The sequence below is a fragment of the Dermacentor albipictus genome, chromosome 1 (assembly GCF_038994185.2).
Source record: "Dermacentor albipictus isolate Rhodes 1998 colony chromosome 1, USDA_Dalb.pri_finalv2, whole genome shotgun sequence".
NCBI classification, from domain to species: Eukaryota; Metazoa; Arthropoda; class Arachnida; order Ixodida; family Ixodidae; genus Dermacentor; species Dermacentor albipictus.
Window position 1 is genome coordinate 122,827,146 of NC_091821.1, and position 26,083 is coordinate 122,853,228.

At 44.4% G+C, this 26,083-nt stretch overlaps 1 protein-coding gene across 1 annotated transcript in view; it reads right to left on the reverse strand.

The window, feature by feature from the left end:
* Nucleotides 1-24,979, reverse strand: part of LOC135904812 (ornithine decarboxylase-like) — a 55,666-nt gene extending 30,687 nt beyond the window's left edge. Inside the window, exons 1-3 of the mRNA XM_065435791.2 lie at nt 24,798-24,979; nt 6,136-6,241; nt 2,335-2,431 (exon numbers count right to left, since the gene is read on the reverse strand). Of these exons, the coding sequence (XP_065291863.1) occupies nt 2,335-2,431; nt 6,136-6,219 (181 nt within the window). The 5' untranslated portion in view covers nt 6,220-6,241; nt 24,798-24,979. The remainder of the gene's footprint in view (nt 1-2,334; nt 2,432-6,135; nt 6,242-24,797) is intronic.
* Nucleotides 24,980-26,083: the final 1,104 nt, after the last annotated feature.

Consider the following 26,083-nt stretch of genomic DNA (forward strand, 5'->3'; position numbering starts at 1 on the left):
TAACCCCGCCTGCTGCAACTTTGTACTCATTTGTCTCATTTGTAAAGTACTACTTACACACAAGCTTCAGATATGATAGCTTCGAATAAAGAAGAAAACATAATTTTGTTACGCGGAAACTCAAAGTCGTTTTCCAGCTGCCGTTTGAGATATATCCGAGTGGCCATGGGTGCTAGGCGGTGGTACTGTTTTTGAATTCGCACGAGCCCACGAAAAATCCCGACGAACTAGAGCTGAACAGCTTCGCCGTGAAAGGGGCCCCTGACGGAATGCTGGGTGCGCTCTTGGAGTGAGGCGTGGCAGTGCCGCCACCATCCCTGTGGCAGGTTTCTTTACTACTTCGCGAGTCTCGGCCATCATTGCGGTTTCAACCGGTGTCACTGCGGTTCGTATATGAAATCAAATACGGTTCGTCAATGAAACGTAAAGTTGGGCGCAAAAAAGTGGGTGACCGTGCCATACATTGGTGGCCAGGAAGATGACGTCACCTACCTCGTTCCTAAAATGGCAACCGCCCACATTAAAATATGATTAGATGCAGGCATAATACGAAACCCGAATGAAACAATTTTGCCACTTACACGCGGCAACCATGAAACCGCGTGTGAGGGCTCTTCAGTCCGGATTCGCAAGTGCGTAATAAGGGGTGCTATAAAGCTATCCCAAACTTTTCTATTTCAATTCTGCAATCAACCCTCCACGATTAGGCAAAAAAATTTTGAGCCACCACCCACTGCCTCTGTCTATCACACGACGTCACAGAAACCGCGAAACCACCCCATCCAATAAAATATTTGTACAGTGATTATGCATGATTAGACCGAACGAAAGAAAAATAATAATTTCCGATTCCGCGCCTTTTTCACCATCAGCGAAAAAGGCGTCGTTTAACCAATTGGTCAAACTTTCTCGGGCTGCACCCACTTTGCTTGTATGTCACACGACGTTACAAAATCGCGAAAACTCACTGCGTCAAAGTGACGTGTACACGTTAAAGACGCATTAATATGCCAAACAAAACCGACTTTTTTTCTTAATAGCCGGAGACTGCCCTGTTCCGAAAGGAATAGAAGCAGGCTGCCAGCCAGTCGCTGTGGCACTGGCTACTCGTAGCTATCGAGAGCAAGAATTTATTTGCGTATAGCAAGAGATCTTGCCTGGCACTAGAACTTTATTGAGACCTTTCGGCACGTGTACGAGATTACTCTGCCAACTATACTTTGCTGAGGATCCATTTTAGCGGCCTTTCTAACCTTCCGTTGCACGCCGTCGCGGTCTCCGACCGTTCACAGCACGCTAAATAAGGGGAAGATGACCGATCGCAGACGCCGGCACCACCCTCCTCGTCCTCTTATCTACTTTCACTGTGTTAGCTCGGCCCTACCGAAACTCTCTTCATTTGAGTGTGCTCTTCGCCTCTTCTCAGCCAACTAGATAAGAAAAACTACTCAATGTAGGCAATGCTATTCGCTTTGAAAAGTATGTGACATCCTATAAACGAGAAGCGCGTTTGATTCGGCTTTTCAAACAACGCTGCGGGTGACTGCCCGATGCTAGCGTCGGTGGTTACGTGAATTTGACATCAGGAGATTGGAATAAGAACAGATTAAGCAGAGTTTTACGTTATAGGGCCCAAGGTCACTTATTAAACTTTTGTGGAACTTTTTCAGAATATAGAGAACCGAACCTCATTAAAGGCAACTTGCCGTAAAAGAGTACATTAGGCGCCTCGAATGCCCTCTATATATTTTAAGTCAACAAGTTATTATATAGAAATTCGTGTGAAATATCCTAACATAATATCTAAGTAAGCAAGTTTCTGACATGCTAAGTTGACTGTGATGGATGTGTGTGCCTTCTGCCTGCTTGCGACACACATTACGTTTTGCTCTGTCTGTAAAAATGTATGTGAAATATCAACATGCTGAAAATTTGTAAAACTTACGGTGACTGGTACCGTAGGTGTCAGTACCGGTAAGCGGTGGTTAGAATTGTTTCAACGTGCAGCGAAAATTCTGGGGTCTTACGTAGTGAAACCACGATCTGATTATGAGGCACACCGGCAGCCTTTCTAGAGTGAGGGGTTCAAGTGTTTAACATCATTGAGCTCTGCCATTCGGTAAGCACGCACACGCACAAACCCCTCCCCCCACACGCGAATGCACATGCAGAGAAAGAGAAGAGAACGACAGAAAGACACACGCACAGACAGACGAGAAAATAAAAAGAGATGAGCTGATGCGTGAGGTGGTCTAGAAGGAATGCACCAAGTGCTGCGAATCGGAGCGAAGACAAAAAAATGACAAATGTGCTACAATATCCTTGAAGACTCACCATAGAAAGGCGTCACACGGGGCAATTCCTCACGCCATAGCTTTATCTTCGCTTCCAAATCACGTACATCACAAACAAAAAAGGCATCGTCTGCGGGCTGTTAAGAAAACGTTGGTTACATAGGGTATGACAAAATGTACCTAAATGCAAATAATTCAATATATTTACAGAATTGGCGTACCAATACTATGCAGTCTCATGTAACGCCAGTTTATTCTTTGCGAAATTGTTTCGAGTGCCGAGCGCCGACAAAGAGCACATTCAGCAAGCCATTCAGTAATTTTGAACTATGCGTACAGGCCTATATGAAGTACCAAAGTCTTTCTAGGTGAAGATTTTACGTTTTGAAATTAATTTTTTTTCTTGCAATGATACATTTAAAAAAATTCGAGGCACTTCCGCACTATACACGAAGCTGCTGTCCATATCATTCCTAACTACCTTGCGAAACATAGTGCGTCGTTAATTTCCTTCTATAATGTAGTGATGGGTATTCTCAGGGCACATCGCCAAATCAGCACTGTACAGCCTCATGAAACCTGTGTATTGCGTTGTTAATAAACTCACGTTGGCATCCACAGAGGGTCTTGCCCCCTGTAGAAGGGGGCAGGACACCTGTAGGACACTCGTCAAGCTGCTTTAGCTTTTTGTCCCGTCTTCTCTTTCCACATCGAAAAGAAAATAAAAGTGATTGATTGTTTGATTGATTTCCTGAGCAAATATGAGAATTTAGGGCACTTAGTGGCCAGCTAACTCAGTCTGATTTAAGAATACTATGAAATAAACAACAAGAACAGAAACATTTTCAGATCTACTATGCCACTGTAGCGCCTAGCATCAAAGGACGATGTTCTCCGATCAGGACACGCGCCAATTACAAGTGGCGGCGCAACATGTGGAAGCGTCTGTCAACAGAACGCACGTGCGCATCAGACAAGACTAAGTGCACAAAGATAAGAGGTGCGGCGAATGCTATCCCCTAATCTCACACAGTGTATCTCGTCGAGGAACGTGTCCCGCATCCGCTGTTGGCCACGACTGGACTTAGTGCCCACTAGGAGGAAACAAAACAAGAAACCTTGAGAAAATATGAAAGCTGCTTTAAAAACAGCCGTTCACAAGGTGAAGATGCTATGATAACCCAAGCATCACGAGCCTGCAGGCTCGGCGTCGAGCATAGTTGAATTGACTCCACTATGGAAGCAGTGTCATAGCCAACCTCCGATGCTCACCCCTCCCCCTTTTTTTTACCTACGTTACATAGAGTGCACGTAATCATGTCTTATGGCCTTTAATTATCTGCGAATGTCGGTTGCGTTTTCGGTGATTTTATTATATGACGGTGTATAAGCTTGCTTTTAATATTTAATTGTAAGGTTTAAGTGCTCTCAGTTTGTGGCAAGTATTCTGTGTTGGCAATAATTAAGCTGTTTTGACGTTGCAACAAAGACTGAAATTAAGAAAAAAACTAAAATTCCGTTGTTGAAGGCGGTTGCAATATTGACCACACTTTTCTTGTACACAAGGGGATCATTAAGGGTGATGAGTTCTTCCTACTCGATACGTATTCATGCAGAATTATTTGAGTTAATTATGGCCTAACAGAACGTTTTTGTATTCTTTAAAATTTACATTGTGATTTGGGAGTTCCCAAGGGTTATTAGATTGCTCGCCATTTACTAACAGTATCCTCTGCAAGTAAGAGCAACCTTTTTTAGCAGAACACCTGTTCTCCGGCATGATGCAGATTTTTTCCACAGTTATCACTCTGTTCTCGCTAACCAACCGCAGTTTAAAGATATTTTTAGATTATGTTACCTTCCTTGGAGCCAGGGTAAGATTTTTATTTATGTGGCAGTGAGATAGAACTGATACGTTTAGTGGCACTTTCATGCCATCTCGAGATTCGTGTTTTACCGAGGAAATACTTTAAAAGTGCGCCAATGCCACGTAGCCGGACGGAACCAAGGTAATGTTGTTTGCCATCGCATAGATATAATCAGATTAACTTTTTTCATTGCACCTAATTCTGTAATTAGTCTTATATAATTAATCAACTTCTCAAGTATTATAGTTAGATGAAAAGTATCAATGAGAAAATTGTAGAGCGACATCAAAAACTCCCGATACAGCTTTCTGCAGCTCAGTACGTGCTACATAAAATTGTTTTTCTCTGCGTGAAAGCAGCCCGCGATTACACGCCTTGTGCCTCGAGCGGCCAGTCGCGTGGCAATTTTGGGTGCATCTGCGGGATTCTTTCACGCTCGGAAAAACACTTTCTTGTAGCACGTACTTAGCAACAGAAAGCTGTATCGGGAGTTTTTGATGTTGCTCTACAATTTCCTCATTGACACTTTTAATCTAATTAATTATTTGAAAAGTTGATTATTTAATTAAGACTAATTATTTAATGAGGCGGAATTCGAAACATACTCTGAGTATCCCCAAGCGACACCAAACAAGATTACTTTGGGTCTGTCTAGCTGGGTAGCATTTGGATATTTTTAATCTCGGTGCATGATAGTTGGAACAACTGTGTAGGCGAATGTTACATATGTTCCGAATGCCAGTAGCCCCAAATGCGCTTATCTAACCTTTATATGCTGAGCGTCACATGGTGCTATTATGGCATGCGCACATATGTTGTGTAAAAACAAATAAGTTCGTACCTAGAACGTAAACACATAATTTCGGCTCATCGGTATGCCTCCAAAGCAATGCTATCTCGTAATGCAAGACTCCAGTATACTAAGCAAATTTTTTATTTGCTTGATTTTCTTTGATTTGGCCACTAATTATGTGCCAATTGGCACTTTCTATTTCTTCATTAGTACTCCACATTGAGTATGTGCCACTGTGACACAGAAGGCATAGAATGCCTGAATATTCCTTGATATATCGGTGTCGTACTTCTTCGTGCCATAAATCGTTCATCACCATCCTTCTCGCAACGAGCACCACACATCACGTTCACACTCACAACATCGCTCCGTAGACGCCACACACTGTGCATCCGTATAATTTGGTGTTCGCACTTCCGCATAGCTTGTGAGTGCTGTAGTACATAAATTGAAAGATTGGACGATAATAATATTGTCACCTTTGTGGTAGATAAACATAAACATTCCGTGAGATAAGACGTGGCAAAGGATGAAACTAAACACAGTTGTAGGCATCGCTGCTAGTTTCACTGAAACTTCGCTACACATAGATTCAAATATGTAGGTCGGCTGTGTATATTTTTTTCGGTATTAAGCGTTGGAGCTCTGTGCCCACGTAAGTTCGCCAAAAAATGCCCCAATCTATTTGTGTTTGAACATCAAGCGCACTCACTGCTTAGTCACATCACCTACATCACTTAATTTATGAATAGTCACATCACTGTGTGACGCTGTGCCATTCCTTGCTGCTTCTCGAAGCATTGTTATTCTGTTTATTCATTGTAATTACAGTGCTCGAGCGCACGACTTACAGCAGAGCACGACCGTACAGTACATTACATGTTACATTGTATAGCCAACGTAGGAGAAATGTACCGGCAATGCTGCTCACGAACTCAAAATGTACTAAACAACTGTTGCGAGTACAACGAGAATAACTTAGATTGCCATACATTATGCTATATATGCATAAAAATGCATGAGCTACATAGAGGATAATCAATTTGACAGTGGGTTGGCTGTCACGTTTCAAACCAGAGTGCTCCACAGAAAGCAAACTCATGATTTTTGAAAGATAAGAATCAGCACTGACGAGGTCATGTTTACCGCAGGCAAGCGCTTGAACAGACTTCAACATTACCTGCGATTGAATGACTTTTCGGGCGACATCCGTGACTTTTTCATCAACGTGAACCAAATCCTCGCTGTCCTTTGTTTCTCCCATTGCAAAACCCGCGCTGCTCTAACTGCGAAACAAAAACGCCAGTGCTCCTTCTTTTTAACGGAACGCCGAAAGAACGTCCTTAAAGGCAAGGACAAAGTACGCAGCCTCCTGACGACCACAAGAACACGAATGCAAGAGAGAGATAAGAAAACCACAGACACGCAAAGAACGAGAACAACAGAAAGCAGCACAATCACGTAGCTTCGCCTCGTAGTAGCGAAAAGAATATGAAGCTGTGTCGAGTTTTCGTAAAGACTTCTTCTAGTGTCGAGAAAATAAAAATTGTTAAAAGCCGGCGGCCGTCGTCATAGGCGACGCGCTGCTGATGACCAAAGTGAGAGATAAACTTTGAACGTCTCGACAAGTGCGTGCTTACCGCAGCTCTTTGACTTATCCAACAGTGGCTCTTACCTCTCTCGCTTCGAGTGCAAGTAGAGTCACCCTACTGTTCCGCGCACAGGCACTCTACGAAGAACCACCGTAAAAGTGATGAAGCGTCTGTGACTCTGAAGATTTAAGTAGAGTGTAACAAGGAGGTCATCGGCTACGAGCTTACCGCAAATACAGCTTAAAGAAAGAAGAAAAAACAAGCAGCAAAACTTATCGCGTCCAGACCGTCTTTCGTTTTCATTTTTTCCCCTCTTTTCTAGTCGTGCTTAAACCAGGCAACCAGTGCCTAATCATTACTGGCGTGCATATTCGACGAAGGATCCTGGATATAGTTCCGTAGCATAGGCCCGTGGTTACGAATAATGACAAGAAAATCGAAAGAAACTCTAGAGGAAGAATTCAACCTAAGGCTACAAGAATGAGTTGCTACAGGGTAGATTTTTGGCGCAGTTGCAGTGCACACCCCCTTTTTTTCTTCAGGAAATGGCATACAAGGCGATGAACAACTTGCGAAAGAACACTGCGCCCTAAATGGAGAAAATTTCACCTCAGAATTTAGGAGTGTGTGTGTGTGTGTGTGTGTGTGAAAAAATTTATTGGAATGAGGTCCGGAAGCTCGACTTCTTAAGTCAAGGCGGGCCGCTCCGACGTTGGCACTGTCAGGCCAAGCCTTTCAGCGACATCATGGGCCCTCTGGACGGCCCTTAGTTGGTCCTGAAATAATGGGCTTTGAATCCTTTTCTCCCACTGTGTCCATTCTTCAATGAGGTTGGGGAGAGTCGCGGGGCACCCCGCCAGCATATGTCTGATTCCAATGATGCCATTACAATCGTTGCAGTCCATCCTAATCTCCCTCTCTGGATATATTTTATTAATGGTGTACGGTGTGGGATATGTACCTGTTTGCAATAAGCGCAGTGAGACTGCCTGAGCCCTGTTCAGTTTTGAATGTGGCAATGGCAATTGCCTGCGTCCTAAATAGTAGTGTTTGGTAATGTCATTGTATGTTATTAAATGATCTCTAGATTCCCTGGCTTGATGGTGAACGGCTCGGTTGTGACTGTCACGGTTAGCAAGTCCTCGTGCCAAGTCATGAGCAACTTCATTGAGGTTTATCCGAGTCTCGTCCACTTTTCCCATATGCGCAGGAAAGCATCGAATTTTAGTTCTCATAATCCCAATGTTTTCAAAAAGTTTCGCTGCAATACCAGCTACGTAGCCTTTATCAAAGCACTTTATAGCGGATTTCGAATCACTGTAAATGCAGGCCCACTTATTACCCCTGATGGCTAGAGCAATTGCCACTTGTTCCGCCACCATGGGGTCCTTGGTAAAAATAGTGATAGCATCTTGCACCTTCCCTTGATAATTTGAGACAATGGCCGTATATGCTTCTTTACCTTTCACACAGGCTGCATCAACTACAGCTGTCAATTGGTTCTGCTGTTCTATTTCCTGCAAGAGTGCTTTAGCTCTTGCCTTTCTCCTTTCGACATTATATTCTGTATGCATGTTTCTGGGGAGAGGGTTGGTTCTGATCTTGTTCCTAACGTCAGTCCTTAATTCCACTTCAGCCTCTATTGGGCTCCTTGATGTATTCAGTTCTGCACCTAATGCCTGTAATATGTTTCTGCCAGCTCGTGATTTTGTCAATCTTTCGTGTTGCGCTAGCTGTTGAGCCTCCGCGATTTCTTCCATTGTGTTGTGCACCCCTAGACTCATGAGTTTGTCAGTTGCAGCGTTACTGGGTATCCCTAGGGCTACTTTAACGAGCTTCCTGAGCATCACATTAAGTTTGTTAAGTTCTGCCTGCTTCCATTTGAATAATCCAGCCATATAAGTGAAGGGACAGAGAGCAAAGGCGTGTATTAGCCTCAATGCGCTGTCCTCTCCTAAGCCTCTGTGTGTATTGGTAATTCTCCTTAGTAACCTAATGACTTCATCTGTTTTATTTGAGATATGTTGTATTGTTCTATAGTTAGTATTGTTTCCGTCTATGTGATACCCATGAACCTTGATTGTTTCAACTAGCCTGACTGCGGATCCTTCGTGAGTGTATAAGCACACTCTTGCCTCATCTTCCGGAATGTAACCTCTTAATTTAGGAGTAAGATTAGAAATTGTTTTATTTTGTGCGGAACTCAAACAGGAGCTAACTGGTGATGGCATGAGAGACCACGAATATTGGGTAAGCAAGACACCAGTAGAAATCACTGGCGAGTTACTATATAATGGTCACTCAATGTCCTTCTTATTTTAAATTCAATTAAATAAATTTATTAAACACATTGGCGATTCTAGGTGGCCCTGGTTACATTTTGTCGCAAGACATGCAAAAAATGAAAGCGGAACGTCAGCACTGAGACAGAATGAAGATCGTGTAAAAGCATGAACGCCTCCATGGTTCATCACACGAGTAAAAAGAAAACACAGAATACAGTAGAGGAGCACACAAACATGCAGAATCCCCTAAAAAAGTACAAGTGAAAAAATCGGAGAACACGTACGAAATTTACAGTTTTGCGTAGGAGTGAACCAACGCAACTGCACATCTTGCAAAACATCACAGATAACTTCATTTATCAAACTTAAACTTGCATGAATAATATGCATTCTGTTTTATTCATACATTTAGACATTTGTGATGCGGATGCTTCATGGATATACAGTGTTACTGACCTGTAACGTCTCTACAATAGCAGAAACACCTGAAACGACTCACTGGAGCCTTATGCATTAATGTTGAAGGCGCCTATGACAGTGTAGCTTATGATATAATTCTGGACACCTAAGATACTTTTAAGATCCGTGGACATGTCTTTCGCTCGATGCGCACCTATTTGTGTGAAATATCTTTGACTGTTTTAACTGAAGACAAATGAACGCCGTCTAGTAACACCTCTCGTAGTGTACTGCAAGTCGGAGTACTTAGCCCTACTCTGTTCAATCTGGTATTTTTTGGTGTCTGATAACCGTTGCCGCAAAAACTCCATATATGAAGACAGAATTTTCATATCGGCATCACAAGTGACACGCGTGCAAGTCCTCGCAGGACTTCATAACCTTTCAATGGTAGTGCCAACAAATCTAGGAAGGCAAGGCATGAAACCGTCACCTGAAACGTGCGCACTCGTTGCTGTTACTCGCAAAGCACTGACCCCATGCACTTTGTGAATCAATATTAAAATTATATGAAACAGAAGAACGCACCCTTTTCTTAGTGTTATCGTCGATAGAGACTTGTCTTTTTGCCAAAATAATTGGAATACGTCAGGCCTATTTGCCAACACAATTCACGGCTGCTACACGATTATCAGCACCATTGTGGTGTCTGAATAGGCCTCAAGTGTAATTGACGATTCCTGACATCGGAAAGAAAGCTAAGCTAGAGCGCTGTTGAAAGCTTTAAGGCAAGTAACTTTGCAAAACCTTGAACAGCGCTGCGGTTGCAGTCATTATCTCGGTGAAACGTGAACAAATCAGGTTGAAATCATTATGTAGTAGTAAAACTTCTTCTTGAGCAAGTTGGTCCTCTTTTTTATCCGTGTTTTTTTTTGCGCTACAATAGCTTCAATACATTATGCATGACCACATCGGCGGGTGAGAGCATGCTGCCATTCCATGCAGTCCATGCTGCCATTGAATTCACAAGTCAGGACCACAGCAACAATCGACAGTTTTCTGCAACTGCAAGGCCGCCCCCCAAAGCATACAAAATGCAATGGCCCATGGAGCCAACGAAGTGTTCTTGAAAATTCGACAGACCTATCACCGGACAGTCGTGACAAGGGATATGAGAGTTCTTTCATTGGTTTCCAAATGTCAACGGGAATGACTACTCTGATGAAGCGGCCTGGGGCGCTATAACGTAAAACTATTCCAAACTTTTCTATTCCAATTCTGCTATCAGCCCTCCGCGATTGGTCAAAAACTTTTTTCGACCACCCCCCATTTCACCTGTCTGTCACGTGACGTTACAAAAACCGCAATACCTCCCCATTTGATATGATGTGTGCACACTGATTATGCATGATTTGACAGAAAAAAGAAAAACAGTTATTTCTGATTCGACCCCTTTTCGCCATTAGTCCTCGGCTATTGGTAAAAAGTTTTCGGGCTGCACCCACTTCACCTACCTGCCACGCGACGTCACAAAACCGCACGAACTCACCGCGTCAAAGTGACGTGTACGCGATAAAGATGCATTAATATGCCGAACAAAACTGAATTTTTTTCGGAATAGCCGCAGGCTGCCCCGTTCCGAAAGGAATAAAAGATAGCTGCCGCCGATCACTGAGACGCTGGCTATTCGCACCTGCCGGAGAGCATGGGTGTATTTGCGTATAATAAAACTTCTTGCGTGACCGTGTAACGTTTTTAAGCGCTTTCGACACGTTTACTACCTCATTCTGCCAACTCTTCTTTGCTGAGGGTCAATTTTAGCTTCATTGTTAAGCTTCCGTTGCATGCCACCGCGATTTTCGACCAGCCACCACAAGCTAAGTAAGGGAAAGCCGACCAATCGCAGACGCCGGCACCACCCTCTTCATCCGGTTATCGGTTTTCAGTGCACTGGCTCTGCCCTAGTGAATCCCTCTCCACTTGAGCGTTCTCCTCACCTCTTGTCAGCCAATTAGATACAACAAGCTGCTCAGTGCAGGCAATGTTATTCGTTTTTCAAGCAAACAAAAGGGACCTCCTATGAACGAGGAGAGCGTTTGATTGGTCTGTTCAGACAACCCTATGGGTGACCACCCGGTGCTTGCGTCGGTGGTTACGCAAATTTGACGTCAGGAAATTGGAATAGAAACATATTGGAATAGTTTTACGTTATAGGGCCCCTGGTCTACGCCTGAGAGGGGTGGATGTGTTTTGATTCTGCTTTCACGAACTGACGTGGCGGCTGCGCTGAACTCGAGGTCCCTTGAATGGACGTTGCCGCAATGGGACTCGAACATTTTCACCATGTGTCGTTTACGGTCGTTGTCTCCCGATATACAGCTGCATCTACCGCCTGGATTGCCACGACGCGAACAGACCATGCTGCATTGTTTGTGGCTTGGCGTCGCATTTACTTATTCCTATGCCTTCCTCATTGGAATGGCCAACAGCACCACGAGTAACAAATGCAGCTATGACAAGATTCTCACGCACATGAGCTGTGTCACCCGCGCTATAATGCTCAGAGGCAAGTGTTGCGCACAGTACTGGACCAACCGGAAGATCGTTCATTACCAAAACAAGACGTTCTAAGCTGGTGCTCTCAAAAAAACTCCTCACAGAAGGATTAATTCATCGTATTCGGCTTCCTGAGGCCTACAGGCCTTCAGATAGACTGCTTAAAAAGCACCGTCACTTACAACTTTACAACTCAATGGATATTTTAAATATGCATTCTTTCCAAGTAGTATTCACGAGTGGAACGGTTTGCCCGAACATCTTGTCGTCGCCTCACCTACAACATTTTTTTACTAATTTGCAGCGTCTCATGTTCGATATTTGAATTTTGTTCCTTATACCATGACTGTCCTATCTATATGAATATTTCGTGTTTTTTAATTTTCCCATATTGTATATCTGTGGATATTTATACTATCATTTTTGTCAATGAATAAATGTGCTTATTTTTATGGTGACATTGCTGACTTGTGAAGCTGATCCGGTTGCGCTATTTCTTTGCTACCGTTATGTACTGCACACATGTTTTGCGCACCTGTGCGATATCCTGTACTGAGCGCATGTCGTCATTATCTACTTGAATCATACCATGTCAACTCTTGAATAGCTATAATCGAATTCCATTTCTGTACACCCTCCCCCCTACAATAATGCTCGATAAGAGCGATGTGGGCGTTGGAATAAATAAATAAATAAATAAATAAATAAATAAATAAATAAATAAATAAATAAATAAATAAATAAAGTGTGCGCGTTTACTTTATTGGAGCTCGTCTCTCTTTCCTTCCACTCACTTGCTCTTTTTATCCACCTTTTTGATGAGGAGAGTACAACTGGAGCACACATCCTCAGACACACAACGGACACCCTCACATTCCGGAGCCCATCTACAAACATCACGCACCATAGTCAGCAGATCCGGTGGAGAGTTCCTTCCCACTGTGGCAAACTTAGGCCCAAGAGCGAGAGGCCATGTCACGAACTCCGGAAGGCTCATACCTACATCTGTGTGAAGCTGTGTCGCTGCCTTAGGGGTAGAGGCCCCGCACTGGTTGGGAAGACGAAACAATTCCTGCTGCCACCTATGCTCCACACTGCTCTCAATAGGCACAGTCAGCTCTCGTCGTTTGTCGACCTTGAATCGACGGCTCCCGGGGCCGTGATCCACTTTAACGCTGTGAGTTTGGCGATAAATCCTTGCCTGCCTCAACCATACGGAGCGCAGTATTTTACATACTCTTTCACGATGCCCTACGGACAGAATAAATCCACTAAAAGCCACAAGGACCTCAGCAGGCAGTTGCTCATTTCGGCTTCGAACGTACTAAGTCAGTATGCCGGCCTGGAAAAGGGTGAAAGTTGTCAAGGTAACAAAAATGGACGGATGTAGACAAACAGAGTTAGCCATGTCCGACTGAAGCAGGGTTTGAGTACAGGCTAGTTCGCCTTTCATTGCAAACTTGACTTACAGCGCATACATAGACAAGAGGACCGAAAGAACGACGAAGACAAGCGCAGACTTGCAAGTGAAAATTTTAGTTCCAATGACTAGCAGACATGACCAAGATACCAAGACAAAAGCGCCCCTTCCAGAACACGAAGCCAACATGAGCAAGCACTCAAGATGTAAACGAATCCCAACCACCTTCTTAAGACGATCAAGAGCTCATGTGCGATCTCAAGTAAGCATGTTCTTTAGCTCTTCATACAACTGACGACTTACTGATCGGGTCAGCCTCAGCGATTGCTGCTACTTCAATGAGAAGTCTAGTGTTTTCTTTAGGATGCCACCCGCCGTGGTTGCTCAGTGGCTATGGTGTTGGGCTGCTGAGCACGAGGTCGCGGGATCGAATCCCGGCCACGGCGGCCGCATTTCGACGGGGGCGAAATGCGAAAACACCCGTGTGCTTAGATTTAGGTGCACGTTAAAGAACCGCAGGTGGTCAAAATTTCCGGAGTCCTCCACTACGGCGTGCCTCATAATCAGAAAGTGGTTTTGGCACGTAAAACCCCAAATATTATTATTATTATTTAGGATGCCTAGCTAAGATACTGGTCCTTTTACAGAAAAGAACACAACCGCGTTGTGCGCAATGGACTCCAAGGAACCTGTCCACGCCATTTTTGCTCGTTATTGCTATGTTCTTGCGATACAAAATTTAGAAATATACCTGTCTGTCCTACATAAGGCAAACCGCATTGCAGCGGTACCCATGTGCTTAGATTTAGGTGCGCGTTAAAGTACCCCAGGTGGTACAATTTTCCGGAGTTCTCCATTCCGCGTGTCTCATAATCAGAAAGTGGTTTTGGCACGTAAAACCCCATAATTTAAATATAACTTCGTGTCCTTTCTCAGTCAGGTTGTGCATGACCTATGTAATCTCGAACACAAACCGCTCAAACGGGCCGTGCCGTACATCTGACAAAAAAGACAGCCAAGATAGTCTAAGAATGAAGGGGAAGCAAAATGCAACTATAGTGAAACAGAGAGCACTTTGGGAGTGCAATAAATATGAGTTCGTCCGAATAATCTGGAAAGGAAAACAATAGTGCAAGCGCTAGCGTTCGAAAATGCCATTCTGTGCTTAAAATCAGAGATCTTGTCAGCTAGGGTGAGGAGTTAACCAAACGTAAGTGAGCTCATTGTTATTGAGGGCTCACGGTGAAACCACCAAAGAGGCAGTAGGGGTGACATAGGTTAAGTCTCTTTTGAAGTCAGAGAAGCGCAGAGCAAAATGAGCTTTGAAGAATACTCAGTAATATGTATGAATAGAAATGGGTGGCTAAAGTGCTCAAATATCTGTACCTCAACAGCATGGACACGCAATGGAGGAAGAGGTAAAGAAAGTTGGCAACCAAATACAGGCAAATTTAAAGTGTATATAGAGTACCGGAGCCAAAAATAAAGTGAGAGAAACAGAAACGGTAAGCTGGATGTAAAAGAGGGAATCACGAAGGTCCATGGATATTTACAGATACAACAAGAAAGAAACCAGAGCAAGAATCAGTTCGAGAACGCAATAGGCCATGCCTTGCCATTACCGGCCCAAGCTGAGGTGAAAAAAAAAACTAACGGAGAAAATATTCGCAACCGCATGAGGTATGTGTCTGCTGTAGTAAAAGTCCGGAGACGACTCGGCACATCGTATTGGAATGCCAAGACATTCACCGAGCGAGAACCGTTGCGGACGTCCACCTTCCAGAAACTCTGGGATTCAAAGGGGATGCAAGCATTAACTGGTCTGCAGTCGAGATAAGCAAGAGGTGGAAAAAAATGCAGGAACGAACTTGATAGAACCAGAGAGGTTGGAGGTTTTAAGGAAGACAAGGGGAAAAGGTAAAGAATAGATGCCACAATGCTATAGTGTGCAATAGATGTATAATACTTGGTTAGCTCAAGCAGGCTAGGTGGCTATTTGTCGCCACCTCGTTTCGAAGGGGATACTAACAGAAGTCACCAATCGCCATCGTATCAAGTCACCGGGCTCCTCGGTCCGCCCTCACATGCTTGACCTCACACCTGTAGCAGATCACGGAACCTCTGACAAACGGTAGTCAGGCCAAGCCCTCAATGTGGACCGTGCTCCTCGTACTTGGGACAGCAAGGCTGCACTGACGGTGACGGCAAAGACGCGCCTCGAGTGTCCATATCATTGTTATCGCAATTTTCCTTGGCCCGGAGACCGAAGTCGGGACCAGACCAATGCCTTTTCAGTAAGGTCGCTCTGCTATCTAAGCTGAGAAGTAGGCTGGTGAATTGCTGCAACGGACCGAAATAATGGAAAACTCCAGCTGTAAAAACACTAAATAAGCAATACAGTTTTGTGGAAATTAGTCGGTCACGGGAAGTTTTGCGAAAGATAAAAAACAGGATTTTTCTCTTGCATATGAAGACGATGCATGTTTTCATTGCAAACGTGTTCTTTACAGTGCTTGATGTTTCCGGAAACGCATCTACTGTAGGCATCCGAACACAGGTGCACGTATGCTTCCTTTTTCATGACTCGATGAGATTTGCAGAAAACGTTCGCTTCACGACATCGTTCGGTATACAGGCACTGTCCCGCTCATATGCTTTATTTGTGTGACGCTGAATCCAAGAAAAGTCGGAAATAGTAAATGGAAAAGTAGCATGTTAATTTCGGATCGTGGCGTTTATATCCTCTTTCTTTCTTGCTCACGGCAAACATAGTATACATGTTGTTATGAGAAATATATATGCCAAAAAATTCTGGCAGCCACAGGGTAGAAGACAGAAAACAGTGACAAATTTTACAGTTTTTGTTTGACTTGAGTTGTTTTTGCATCAGAAAACTGACTTATACTAAATATGGTTTTGTTGATTCAATCAACACACAGGGTGTTTCCACGAAGAAATGAAGTAATACTTAAGAATAGCCGTTTTGATATAAAAGGACAGCTCTTTCGGACACATGCCGTCAGTGGTGGCGACCACGGCATGATGTGTGAAGCGGGATAATTATTGCCTAATTAATGAAAACCTATTATGTATATTTTAAACGTTTAGGTTCAGCGGGCTCACTGTAATTGGTAAGTTGAATCGAGCTCTCCCTACAAGCCATATCAACTTTTGGATCTGGAAAAAAATTTCTAACTTTATAGTGGGCAAATATTGTTCATACTAGTTGGAATATTGATTAATTTGTTTCTATAAAATGTCGCAGTTCTGTCCGAAAGGCGAAGCATCGATTGCGATATAAGATTAGTAGACAGCTATACGAATTAAGGATAGTAGCTTTATCGGCCGTATAAACTTGGAAACATTCGCTTGCTAACTGAATTAACAAGCATGGTGTCATAGCGCACAAGCAAACTTGAACACATCATACACGATGAGTGCGGACAGTCGCTGTCAAAACGCTGGTGTGAGCAAGCGCGGCAGCAGCAGCGAGCGAAGTGACCTTCGTGCGCTCTATCGCTTGAACGCAAGAGCGGCGAGAACACAGCGCGCACAAAGGTACGAGTCGTCTGCAAACCCTGTTCAAGATACGGCCTTGTGAAGTACGTACTTGTTGGCGGAGTCGAAGCCACCCCTCCCCTGACTCCCGCGCTGCCTCCCCGCTTTACTCCACATATGGCGCGCCAGATTGAGCCGCAATCGTCAGTTCCGCTTGCACCCGGTCGCGAAATGCGCAGTTGCTGTCGCAGCGCCAACGCCGCCCCACCTCCCACCCTTCCATCCCCCACGGCCTTTCGCGTCACGGAAGACGGCGCGTTTGCTGTCAGCTTTCTTCCTTCGCGCGCGCCAGATTGAGCCGCGATCGTCGGCTTCCCTCGATCGATTTTACTTGCACAAACAGCACACGATCCGCGGTGACGGTGCTATCACCCTTGGACTTTATACGAAACATGAAGGCTATGCCGAAGGCGACTGGGGCGGCAAACATGCGCTTGAATTGTCCATATAATTTCTATCGCAAAAAATTCCAATGCCCGCATAACTGTCGCACGACGAATTTCGGCTATCAGAGCGCGCGACACCAAAACTGGGAGGCTGCAGGGAGCGCAAAGCCGCTCCCCTCGAGGCGGCGTTGCATTTACGTCACCCAGCAAGGGCCAGCCAGTGCTGTGCGGCTCCGGGCGCACCCCCTTATTGTCTTATTTGGCATGTTACTCATCTTATTGGAGCGCTCGCAATGATCATATTATCAAAGTCGATGCTAACCATCAGGGACACCTAGCATGCGCGCCTGCGCAGATCGATGCAGTTGTTCGTCCTAGAACGACCGCGTGCCTATCTATTTCTGTCGCTTCTAACTGCGACAGAAGTTCTGCCTATGGAGACGTCGACACACATGTCTTATTTGCTGAGAAAATCAAGTAACGTAAGTAATAGCGGTTAAGATGGAGGAACCGAAAAAGAAAATGCGTGGTGCACGTGGTACAACGCGCCGTAATTCCTGATTCAGCACCAAAGGCCATTTTTGCTATCAAAACTTACGCGTGCAATGCGAATATGTGGCCACCTGTATTGCATCTAGGTGTTCGTCACTTGCAAAATCCGGTGAAGGGACTGATGACGAGCCTCACTCACGAAAGAAGAGAAGCATTACATAACCACCGATTCTAACGGCTCTTTGGCTAATACGTGTTTCTAAGTGGACGTTTCATTAAGTCGCGCCATTCTGCAGCAGGAGATGCGATAACACAGAATTTATCGTATTTGTTGGGAACTTGTATTGTGGCCGCAGGAAAAACAAATTAAAGGCACTATTGCATGACCTAGCAGCAACGTCTAGACTCCTGAGTAGACACCGGCGTAATGGAATTCACTCAGTGCCGTTGTTTCGTGTTATTAGACCTGATAGAAATAAACCGTGAATAAGTTCTTTCGATGCGGTCCCAACATCAAAAGCGTGTTCCGGAATACCCAGCTCAAGGCTCAAAAGACTAATAGAAAACTTGTCAGTTTGATTTCAGCGAAGGCACTCATGTGAGTCTATTACGCACTTAGTTAAAAAACAGGCGGCTTTGACCGCTACGCAGACCATTAAAGACGACTGCTCCTGTCTATGCTACTGTCTTTCCCTCACAAAGAATTTTACATTCACACTAAAAAAAAAAAGTGAATCCTTGCGAGAAGGGGATCATGCCAACACTGTAAAGCGGTTCGTCTTTTAACCTCCATAAGGAGCTGCTTCGTAGCCTGTCACAATTGCTCCCTAGACAACTTGAGCGAATGCGTGACCCACACCACATGGGGAAATGCGACCGAGTCATAGATCCTTGCTAGGTGCTTCAGGTTTCTCTCACCTGCTTCTCTTCGGCACGATTTCTTCCTCTAAAGAGCATATGTAGAGCTTCTAGTGCTCAATTAAGTTACGAACTATCACCCTCGATACATTAATTTGGGGGGGGGGGGGGTAGAATAACAGGAGTAGAACAGGGTAAGTGAACAGAGAAGAAGAAAACAATGTAAGGCCCTTAGTCGTCCTCAACTAAATTTACAAAGAATAAATTTTCGCAACGTATTTTGATTCCATTCGTACTGGCCGTATATGAGGGCTGTTTGAGACAACAGAACTACAGATATGGTAATATTTGGTGACGGGACGAACGCTATGACGCCCGAAGACGTGCTTAGAGGCGACGGAGTTAAGAAAGCCAAAAACATCCCCTGTGTATAGATTTAGCACAAAGCTTACACCAACTCCAGGTCGCTCCCATGAGGCTCTCGGTTCGCAAAACGAACAGACGCAGGCGCTGCCCTCTCAGTAGCGACTGTTGATAAGTGTTCTGTACTGCATTCCGAACGCATGGAGGTCGCGTGATCTCGAGCGTGCGCGTCTATCAGAAACAGCTGAAGGACCGGCCAACTTGTGATCACGAAGGTCGGCTCATTTGACGCACGCGGACGAAAGCTTCCCTCCCCGGGGCTTGTTCTATAGGCTTTGTCCGAAAGTGGGTCAGGCACCTGGGAGAGGAGAACCACGGCGACACTCTAACGGAGCTTTTGTGCCACTTGACGCAACGATATAGCGCAACGCTGCGGTATGCGACAAAAGAGAAAAGCGGTTTTCTTTCGCCATAGCGAGGATAGAAAATAGCAAGGCGTCAAATATATCAGTTCACGTAATTGCAGAACGAAAATAAAAAGCTGTGGAGACAGCGAGGGCCGCCATTCTCGAGCTATAATTTTCACGTACGCTTCTATTTTGTGAAGCGCAACAACGAGCGCGATACCCCGCAGCGCAGAGACGCACGTTCGATGACGTCACTACGGTTATGCTGCCCGTTCTCAAAACGCACTGAAATGTCGCGTGACGTAAATAAGACGTTGATGAAAAATTGGCCAACCAACCGCATTCCTTTCCTCACGTCCGGCTTGCCGCGTGTAAGCTGGTTGGGGCACGCTGGGCGTGACATCTCTAAGTGTTGTCGATGAAAATATACGGGTCTGAAGAAAACCTCCATAGCATTATGACCTACAATTATTTCAATAGCCCGGCTTGAATTCCGTTTGACTATACAAATAAAACGAATAAAGCCTCGCGACATTTAGAGTATTGAAACAGCATTAATCTTCATTAGGTTTTCATGGCGGCAAAGGGTTTCAGCTCACACACGTGGTATCTCTTTCACCGACGCGCTGCGCGTTGCGCTTGAACTAAAGGCTAACATTTTAGGCAAGACAACGTGCTCTTTAAAGAAAATGTATTGCACGCACGGCTGCTTTTTTTCGCACTGAAATTTTGCAACAAGATCGTGTTCACTGGTCAGCATTCTTTAGCGAAGCGGCATCTCTGCTTGCCTGTAGTTTGTGCAAAAAAAGAAAAGCTCCCATTGTGCGCGCGCCGGGCCATCGAACATGCGAGCTGCAGCGGAGACATGGACGTGTATCGCTGGCTGTGGACAAATGAAAGTCTCGGTGAAACAGGCGCGCGATGACGTCAAGTGTTTTACTGAACGATGCAGACCAGCGCACGGAATCTTATTGTAATGTTTAAAATTAATATTAGATTCGTAGCTTTACGGGCCGAAACCACTATCTGATTACAAGGTACGCCGTAGAATTTCAGAATTACAAGGCACGCCGTAATTTCAGAAACCCAAGGGGCGGGGGTTTTGTCGCCCCCCCCCCTGAAATTTGGACCCCCTGAAGCTCTTTAACGTCCCTCTAATGCACAGTACACGAGCATTTTTTTTTTTGCATTCTGCCACCATCTTAATGCAGCCGCCACTGCCACGTTCACACCAGTGACCTCGATTTCACTTGTTTAACCCCCTAGCCACTGGGCTACCGCCGCGAGTTGGAAAATTTGAGAGAAAACAAAGTAGTAAGCACTAAAATCTTCTTCTGATTTGGTTATTATCACGACACAGATATATAGAGAGCGGAGCGCTTTAATGAATCCAGGAGATATTTACCTGGTGCCATAGGTAGCAGATCAGAGCGATCACAAATGAAATGATACGCCCAGTGAACGTCACAGAACCATACCATGCACAACACAAACCCTAACACGCAACACACAAACTAATTAACGTACCTCATTTAGACCAGTCTCTATCAGTAAAGAGAGGAGAGAATAAAAGGAAATGGCAGGCATAATAACCAGAAAAGCGACCCGTTGGCTACCGAATACGCTGGGGGAGGGTAACAGGAGACTAGAATGATGAGAAAGAAAGTCGAAGTAAAGGCACGATGAACTCGTAGACATGCGCTGACGACGCAACTTAGTGGAAGGCGTTCACACAGGCGAGTCAAGCGCAAAAGTGGCTTTACTGCCCTGCGGATCGACGACCAATGAGGCCGGTGTTCAAATAGTGCCTGCGCTGACAGCATCCGATTATCCAATAGTGGCAATGCTTTGGAGATTGATTGCTTTTGTGATTGACTTTGCGAGACACTGTCGCAATAAGTGGCCGTTGTTTTCTTCCCAGTCGCAGACATCGGACACAACACTGCCATGCAGGCTAGTTAGTGTTGTGTATGCCTTCGTGAAAGGAACTCCTGACCACAGCTGACACAGATGTGGTGCATGCCTCACCTCACGAAGTCCTGGTTCTGGGTCGTAGTTGCACTAAAATTTGTGCAGTCTGGTGCGCTTTATATTTGCGGTGTTCCACTCTGCTAATGGGAGTGTTCATGCCGGGTGGAGAAGCTTCCTCACAGTGTCGGTTATGGAGAGTGGGATTAGAATGGCTGCGCTCTTCTTGATAGGACACTCAAGCGGCTCTGTCTGCATGATCATTACGAGTGATCCCGCAAAGGCAACGTAACCACTGCAAATGCATTTTGTGTATTTTCCTTTTCACTTGGCGATGAATTTTTCAATTTTGCACGGCAAATGGACGTAAGCTTAGGAAATTTCCATCTGTTTCCGTTGCATGACATGCACTGCCAGCGCTCGTATCATAGTACGTATCATAGTTCTATGTACGACACTCTAGATTTTGATGTATATGGAGTGTTTTTAAATTACGCGGATAATATTACCAATGTGCTTTGCGTGCAACACATGAGAAGACAGCGCACTTAATCTCCTCCTGCAGTATATTTACATTAAAAAGAACATCCCCAATGTCTACACTGAATAAAAATGCAGGTCAGCCTACATAATCGCTCGATAAGACCAAACGGCAATCTTCCACGGAGTGCGCATGTCCGTCTGCAGAAAGCAAACCATGAAACTGCCAAGAAATGTAACCTGTAAATGCTGTGTTTCCACATCGGCTAAATGAATACTGCTGCGTGAATTTAAGCGAACATATGCAGTTATCGTATGTCATGCTTCTTTTTAATACAAGCCATTATCCCCTTTAGGACAAGTGCATGCCTTTAGTCGCACTCATTGATGTATTCAAAGGCAAAACATTGTGCCGAGATCGAAAGGCGTATAAAAGCTGTACTGCCACTGGTATGCCCGGCGGTGTACCGGACAACGCATTTATATATATATATATATATATATATATATATATATATATATATATATATATATATATATATATATATATATATATATATATATATATATATATATATATATATATATATATATATATATATGTATATCTATATATATATATACTGCTATATCGTACAATTTTCCATTAAAAAAATAAAAGAAGTGACACTCGGCAAACACATAAAAATGCGCCCGAAGGCTTCCCCTGCTCACAGCATATCGGCCAGATGGTACTCGAGCTCGTTGACACTCAGCGTTAGGCGGTTCCTAGCCAGTTCCGGCATAAAACACTTGTAAGGAACGAAAAGCACATGTACGACGGGGCAACCGATAGCGTAGAAGTGCACGCGTGGAGAGAATCCTCCGATAGCCCCCACCTCGGGGCTACTGCCCCCGTAGTGAAATAGGGCACGCGAGGTATTAGCTCCCTTATATGTATAATGCGCCGGTTTACTTTTGAATTATTCTGAGCGCAACTAAGGGGCCTGACATTCGAAGTTCTGCCATTGATATTGCATCACTGATCGTCGGAAATACGGTGCCACAGACTTTTTCTATGAGTACGTCCCGCTGGTCATTTTATTGCGGTAACAATGCGAAGCGGCCTAGCTATGGCTATTTCCAAAGTCTTGCCACCACAGTGTATATATATATCGAATTAGATATCTTGTGGCACAAAATAGATCTTCACCAAGAAAATAGGGTCGGTGTTTGCGGCCGACGCCCGAATTATCGCTCTAGTTTTGTTAATCAAGTATGCCATCCATTATTCTGCCCTTCTTTTTTTTTTTGAAAGCCCACTTCAACATTCATAATATCGAATAGAAATCTGAACTTTCTTTCTGAGTCCTAGGGGGGGGGGGGCGGTATTCGGAGTTTTGAATATGAATCGAGTATTACACTATAACTATTCGTTTTCGTATTCGAAAATGAACTATTCAGCATTTTCGAATATTGGAACTTACCAAATATGTCCCAACAAGGAATTGTTAAAATCTAGTTCCACCTGCTCAGCATAGTATCACAAATAATCAAATGTGAACAACGACAAAGGCTTCCGAAGCAATGCAGTAACGAAAATGGGAAACAAGGCTTTTTTTTTTTCAGTTTCATGACGGATGCCTACGTAAATGACAAGTGTGATTTTTGTCTGTCATCTAGTGTATTTGGCAGCCTAGTCATGCAGCAGCTTTACACTTCACGCTTCAACCAGTGATGTTTTTTTTTTTGCAACGGGCCATTTTACTTGTGGTAACGGTACACAAATCCTTCAGCAGCTTTCAGCGAATACACATAGAGTGGTCTTCAAATGCATTACTCTGTGGTAAAAGCAATGCAGAGGAAATCCTTTATTACCTAATGATTCCCGTTTTAAAGGAATGTTGAAGGCATTTCGCTGAAACACTCGTCGTATATACACATGTACCGGGTCTTCAAAGTTTTAATAACGGTAATCTTAATAAAAACTCTCTGCTACCTACGCAAAAATTTCCTTCCACATGCGTTTTATGCGCTTTGGCGGACACAATTTTCGCGACAGAGTAGTCACTAGAGAGATACTAATTTACAAAATCTTTCGAATTTACTTTTTTTGCTATCACGATTATGGCACATGCTTATGTAAAAACCGTTGAGACAATCATATTCGAAAACAACTTTACTTTGATTCTTTTGGAGTGCTTCGGTTCCGAGGTATCCATCACCAAATTTGAGATTCAGTCAGCTAATTTTGTCTTCAGGGGCATGGGTATCGACAGAACGTCAAGCCCCCAGTGTGACGTGGCGTCTTGCGTGGGACAAATTGTTTGCAAGCAGGTTGAAACTAATAACATCGGCGCTCTTACTTTCGGCTGGCAAAAATAAGCAACGACTGATTTTTTTCCTTCCCCTACTGCGTGCTGCAGCATAACTGTCAGATTTCTTCCTGTAGCAATGGGGACCTTACGTTGTTTCGGGACCCACGCCCCTGAAAGCAAAATTAATTAATTGAGTGTTAAATTTGATGATGAAAAACTGCAGCAGATCCAACGTGCCCTGTTGGAATCCATATACAGCGAATCTTATGAGACATGGTTCACGCGCACGTTGTCATCTGGCTCAAGGATCCCACGAAAAAGAAGCTCTAGAATGCAATGAACCTTTGAACGCAACCACCGGGATCGGGGTTGAAAGAGGCAAGCACGATATCTGCGCCATTTCTTTGGGGTACCCGACCTCCCCTTAGAGGAACAGCTGCGATCGTCCACGCGGTTGCCAGGCGGCACAACACATGCGCAACGTGAGGCCATCATCTCCGGTGCGCCCTCTCCCGTTTCAACGCGGGTCTCCGCGTATGAGCAGGCCGGCTTACCCCCTTTACCTGCCGCTGCTGCGAACGAAGTAATGTGAGCCATCGCTCCTAGATGGCGCCGGTATATGGATAAACGAAAGCAATAGATATATGGAAACACAGGAAAAAACAATAACAGGAAAGGGGAAGAGAAATGCAGCCATAATAAAACACAGAGAGCTATGGGGATACAATAGTTACGAGGTGCTCCAGGTTATGTGGAAAGGTGTGATGGTTCCAGGACTCACATTTGGGAATGCGGTTGTTTGCTTCAAATCAGGGGTGCAATCAGGCCTTGATGGCAGCCAAAAGTAAGTGGGACGCCTCGAATTGGGCTCTCATGGGAAGACTACAAATGAAGCTGTGCAGGGTGATATGGGCCGGACTAGTTTAGAAGTGAGCGAATCTCACAGGGAAATGTAGTATGAAGAACGGCTGAGCAATCTGGAAGAAAGTAATTGCGTTGGGAGAGTGCTGAGGTATTTGTACAGGAAAAACATTGACGCACAGTGGAGGAAGATAATGAGGAAGCTTAGCGGCGAGTATGCGACCTGTATGGTGAGCAACATAGGAACAAAAACGTCAAGCGAAAGTCAGGGAGGCTGAGATAAACTCATGATTGGCGGCCATGGAAAAGAAACCTGCCATGAGTAACTATACTTCAGAGGAAAAAAAAACGAAATCAGGAAAGAAACATTTTATAATAACTCGAAGGGAAGCTCATTACTTCTCGAAGCGAGAGCAGGATACCTTAGACCGCGCCCTTATAAAGCGAGCTATATATGAAGGAAGAAGAAGCATGTGCTTGCTGCGGTAAAGTTAGGGAAATGCTGGAGCGTGTTCTATTAGACAGTGAAAATGTCTCCGCAGCGATCGATTTAGGAATCACTGGCCTCCTTGAAGCCCTTGGATTCAGCGCGAGCAGGCGAAAAGTAAACGTGTCAGCAACAGAGAATAGTAAGAGGCCATTGGAAGAGTGGCGGAAAAAAAGTAGTGAAATGACAAACAACGGCGGCGTACAAAAAGGAAGTTCACAATAGGGGTTCAGAAACTTTGTTTATGGGAATTCATCGTGGTATTTTCCCTTTTTTTATTTTTTCACATAGGTAGGACATTAGGTAATAAAATAACAAGAGCTTGGTGGCGCAACCTACCGCCTCGTTCCAAAGGAGACGCTCATAACTTCCATCCATCGATAAAGTCCCTAGATTAAACAAGTTTATGAGGTAGCGACCCTGATTGTTCTTAGCGCCGGCCTTCTCACTCACTTGCTTACTCTCTCTTTTCTGTTTTAGTCGAGAAGGTAATTGGTGCATTGCTTGCACGTGATTTGCTAAATGGCTAGAGGTGATATTCAATACATTGTAAAAGGTTAAAAACTAGTGCGCATGCGCTAATGCCCCTAGATTTTCTGCTAGCGAAAAATACTTAGGGACTTTAGCGCTATTTATCTGGTAAGAATTTTGCTGGAAGAAAAGGTGTAGCCAAGACATAGGACGGTGTTTTCTAGTGTGCTACGGCAGCTGGCATAAAA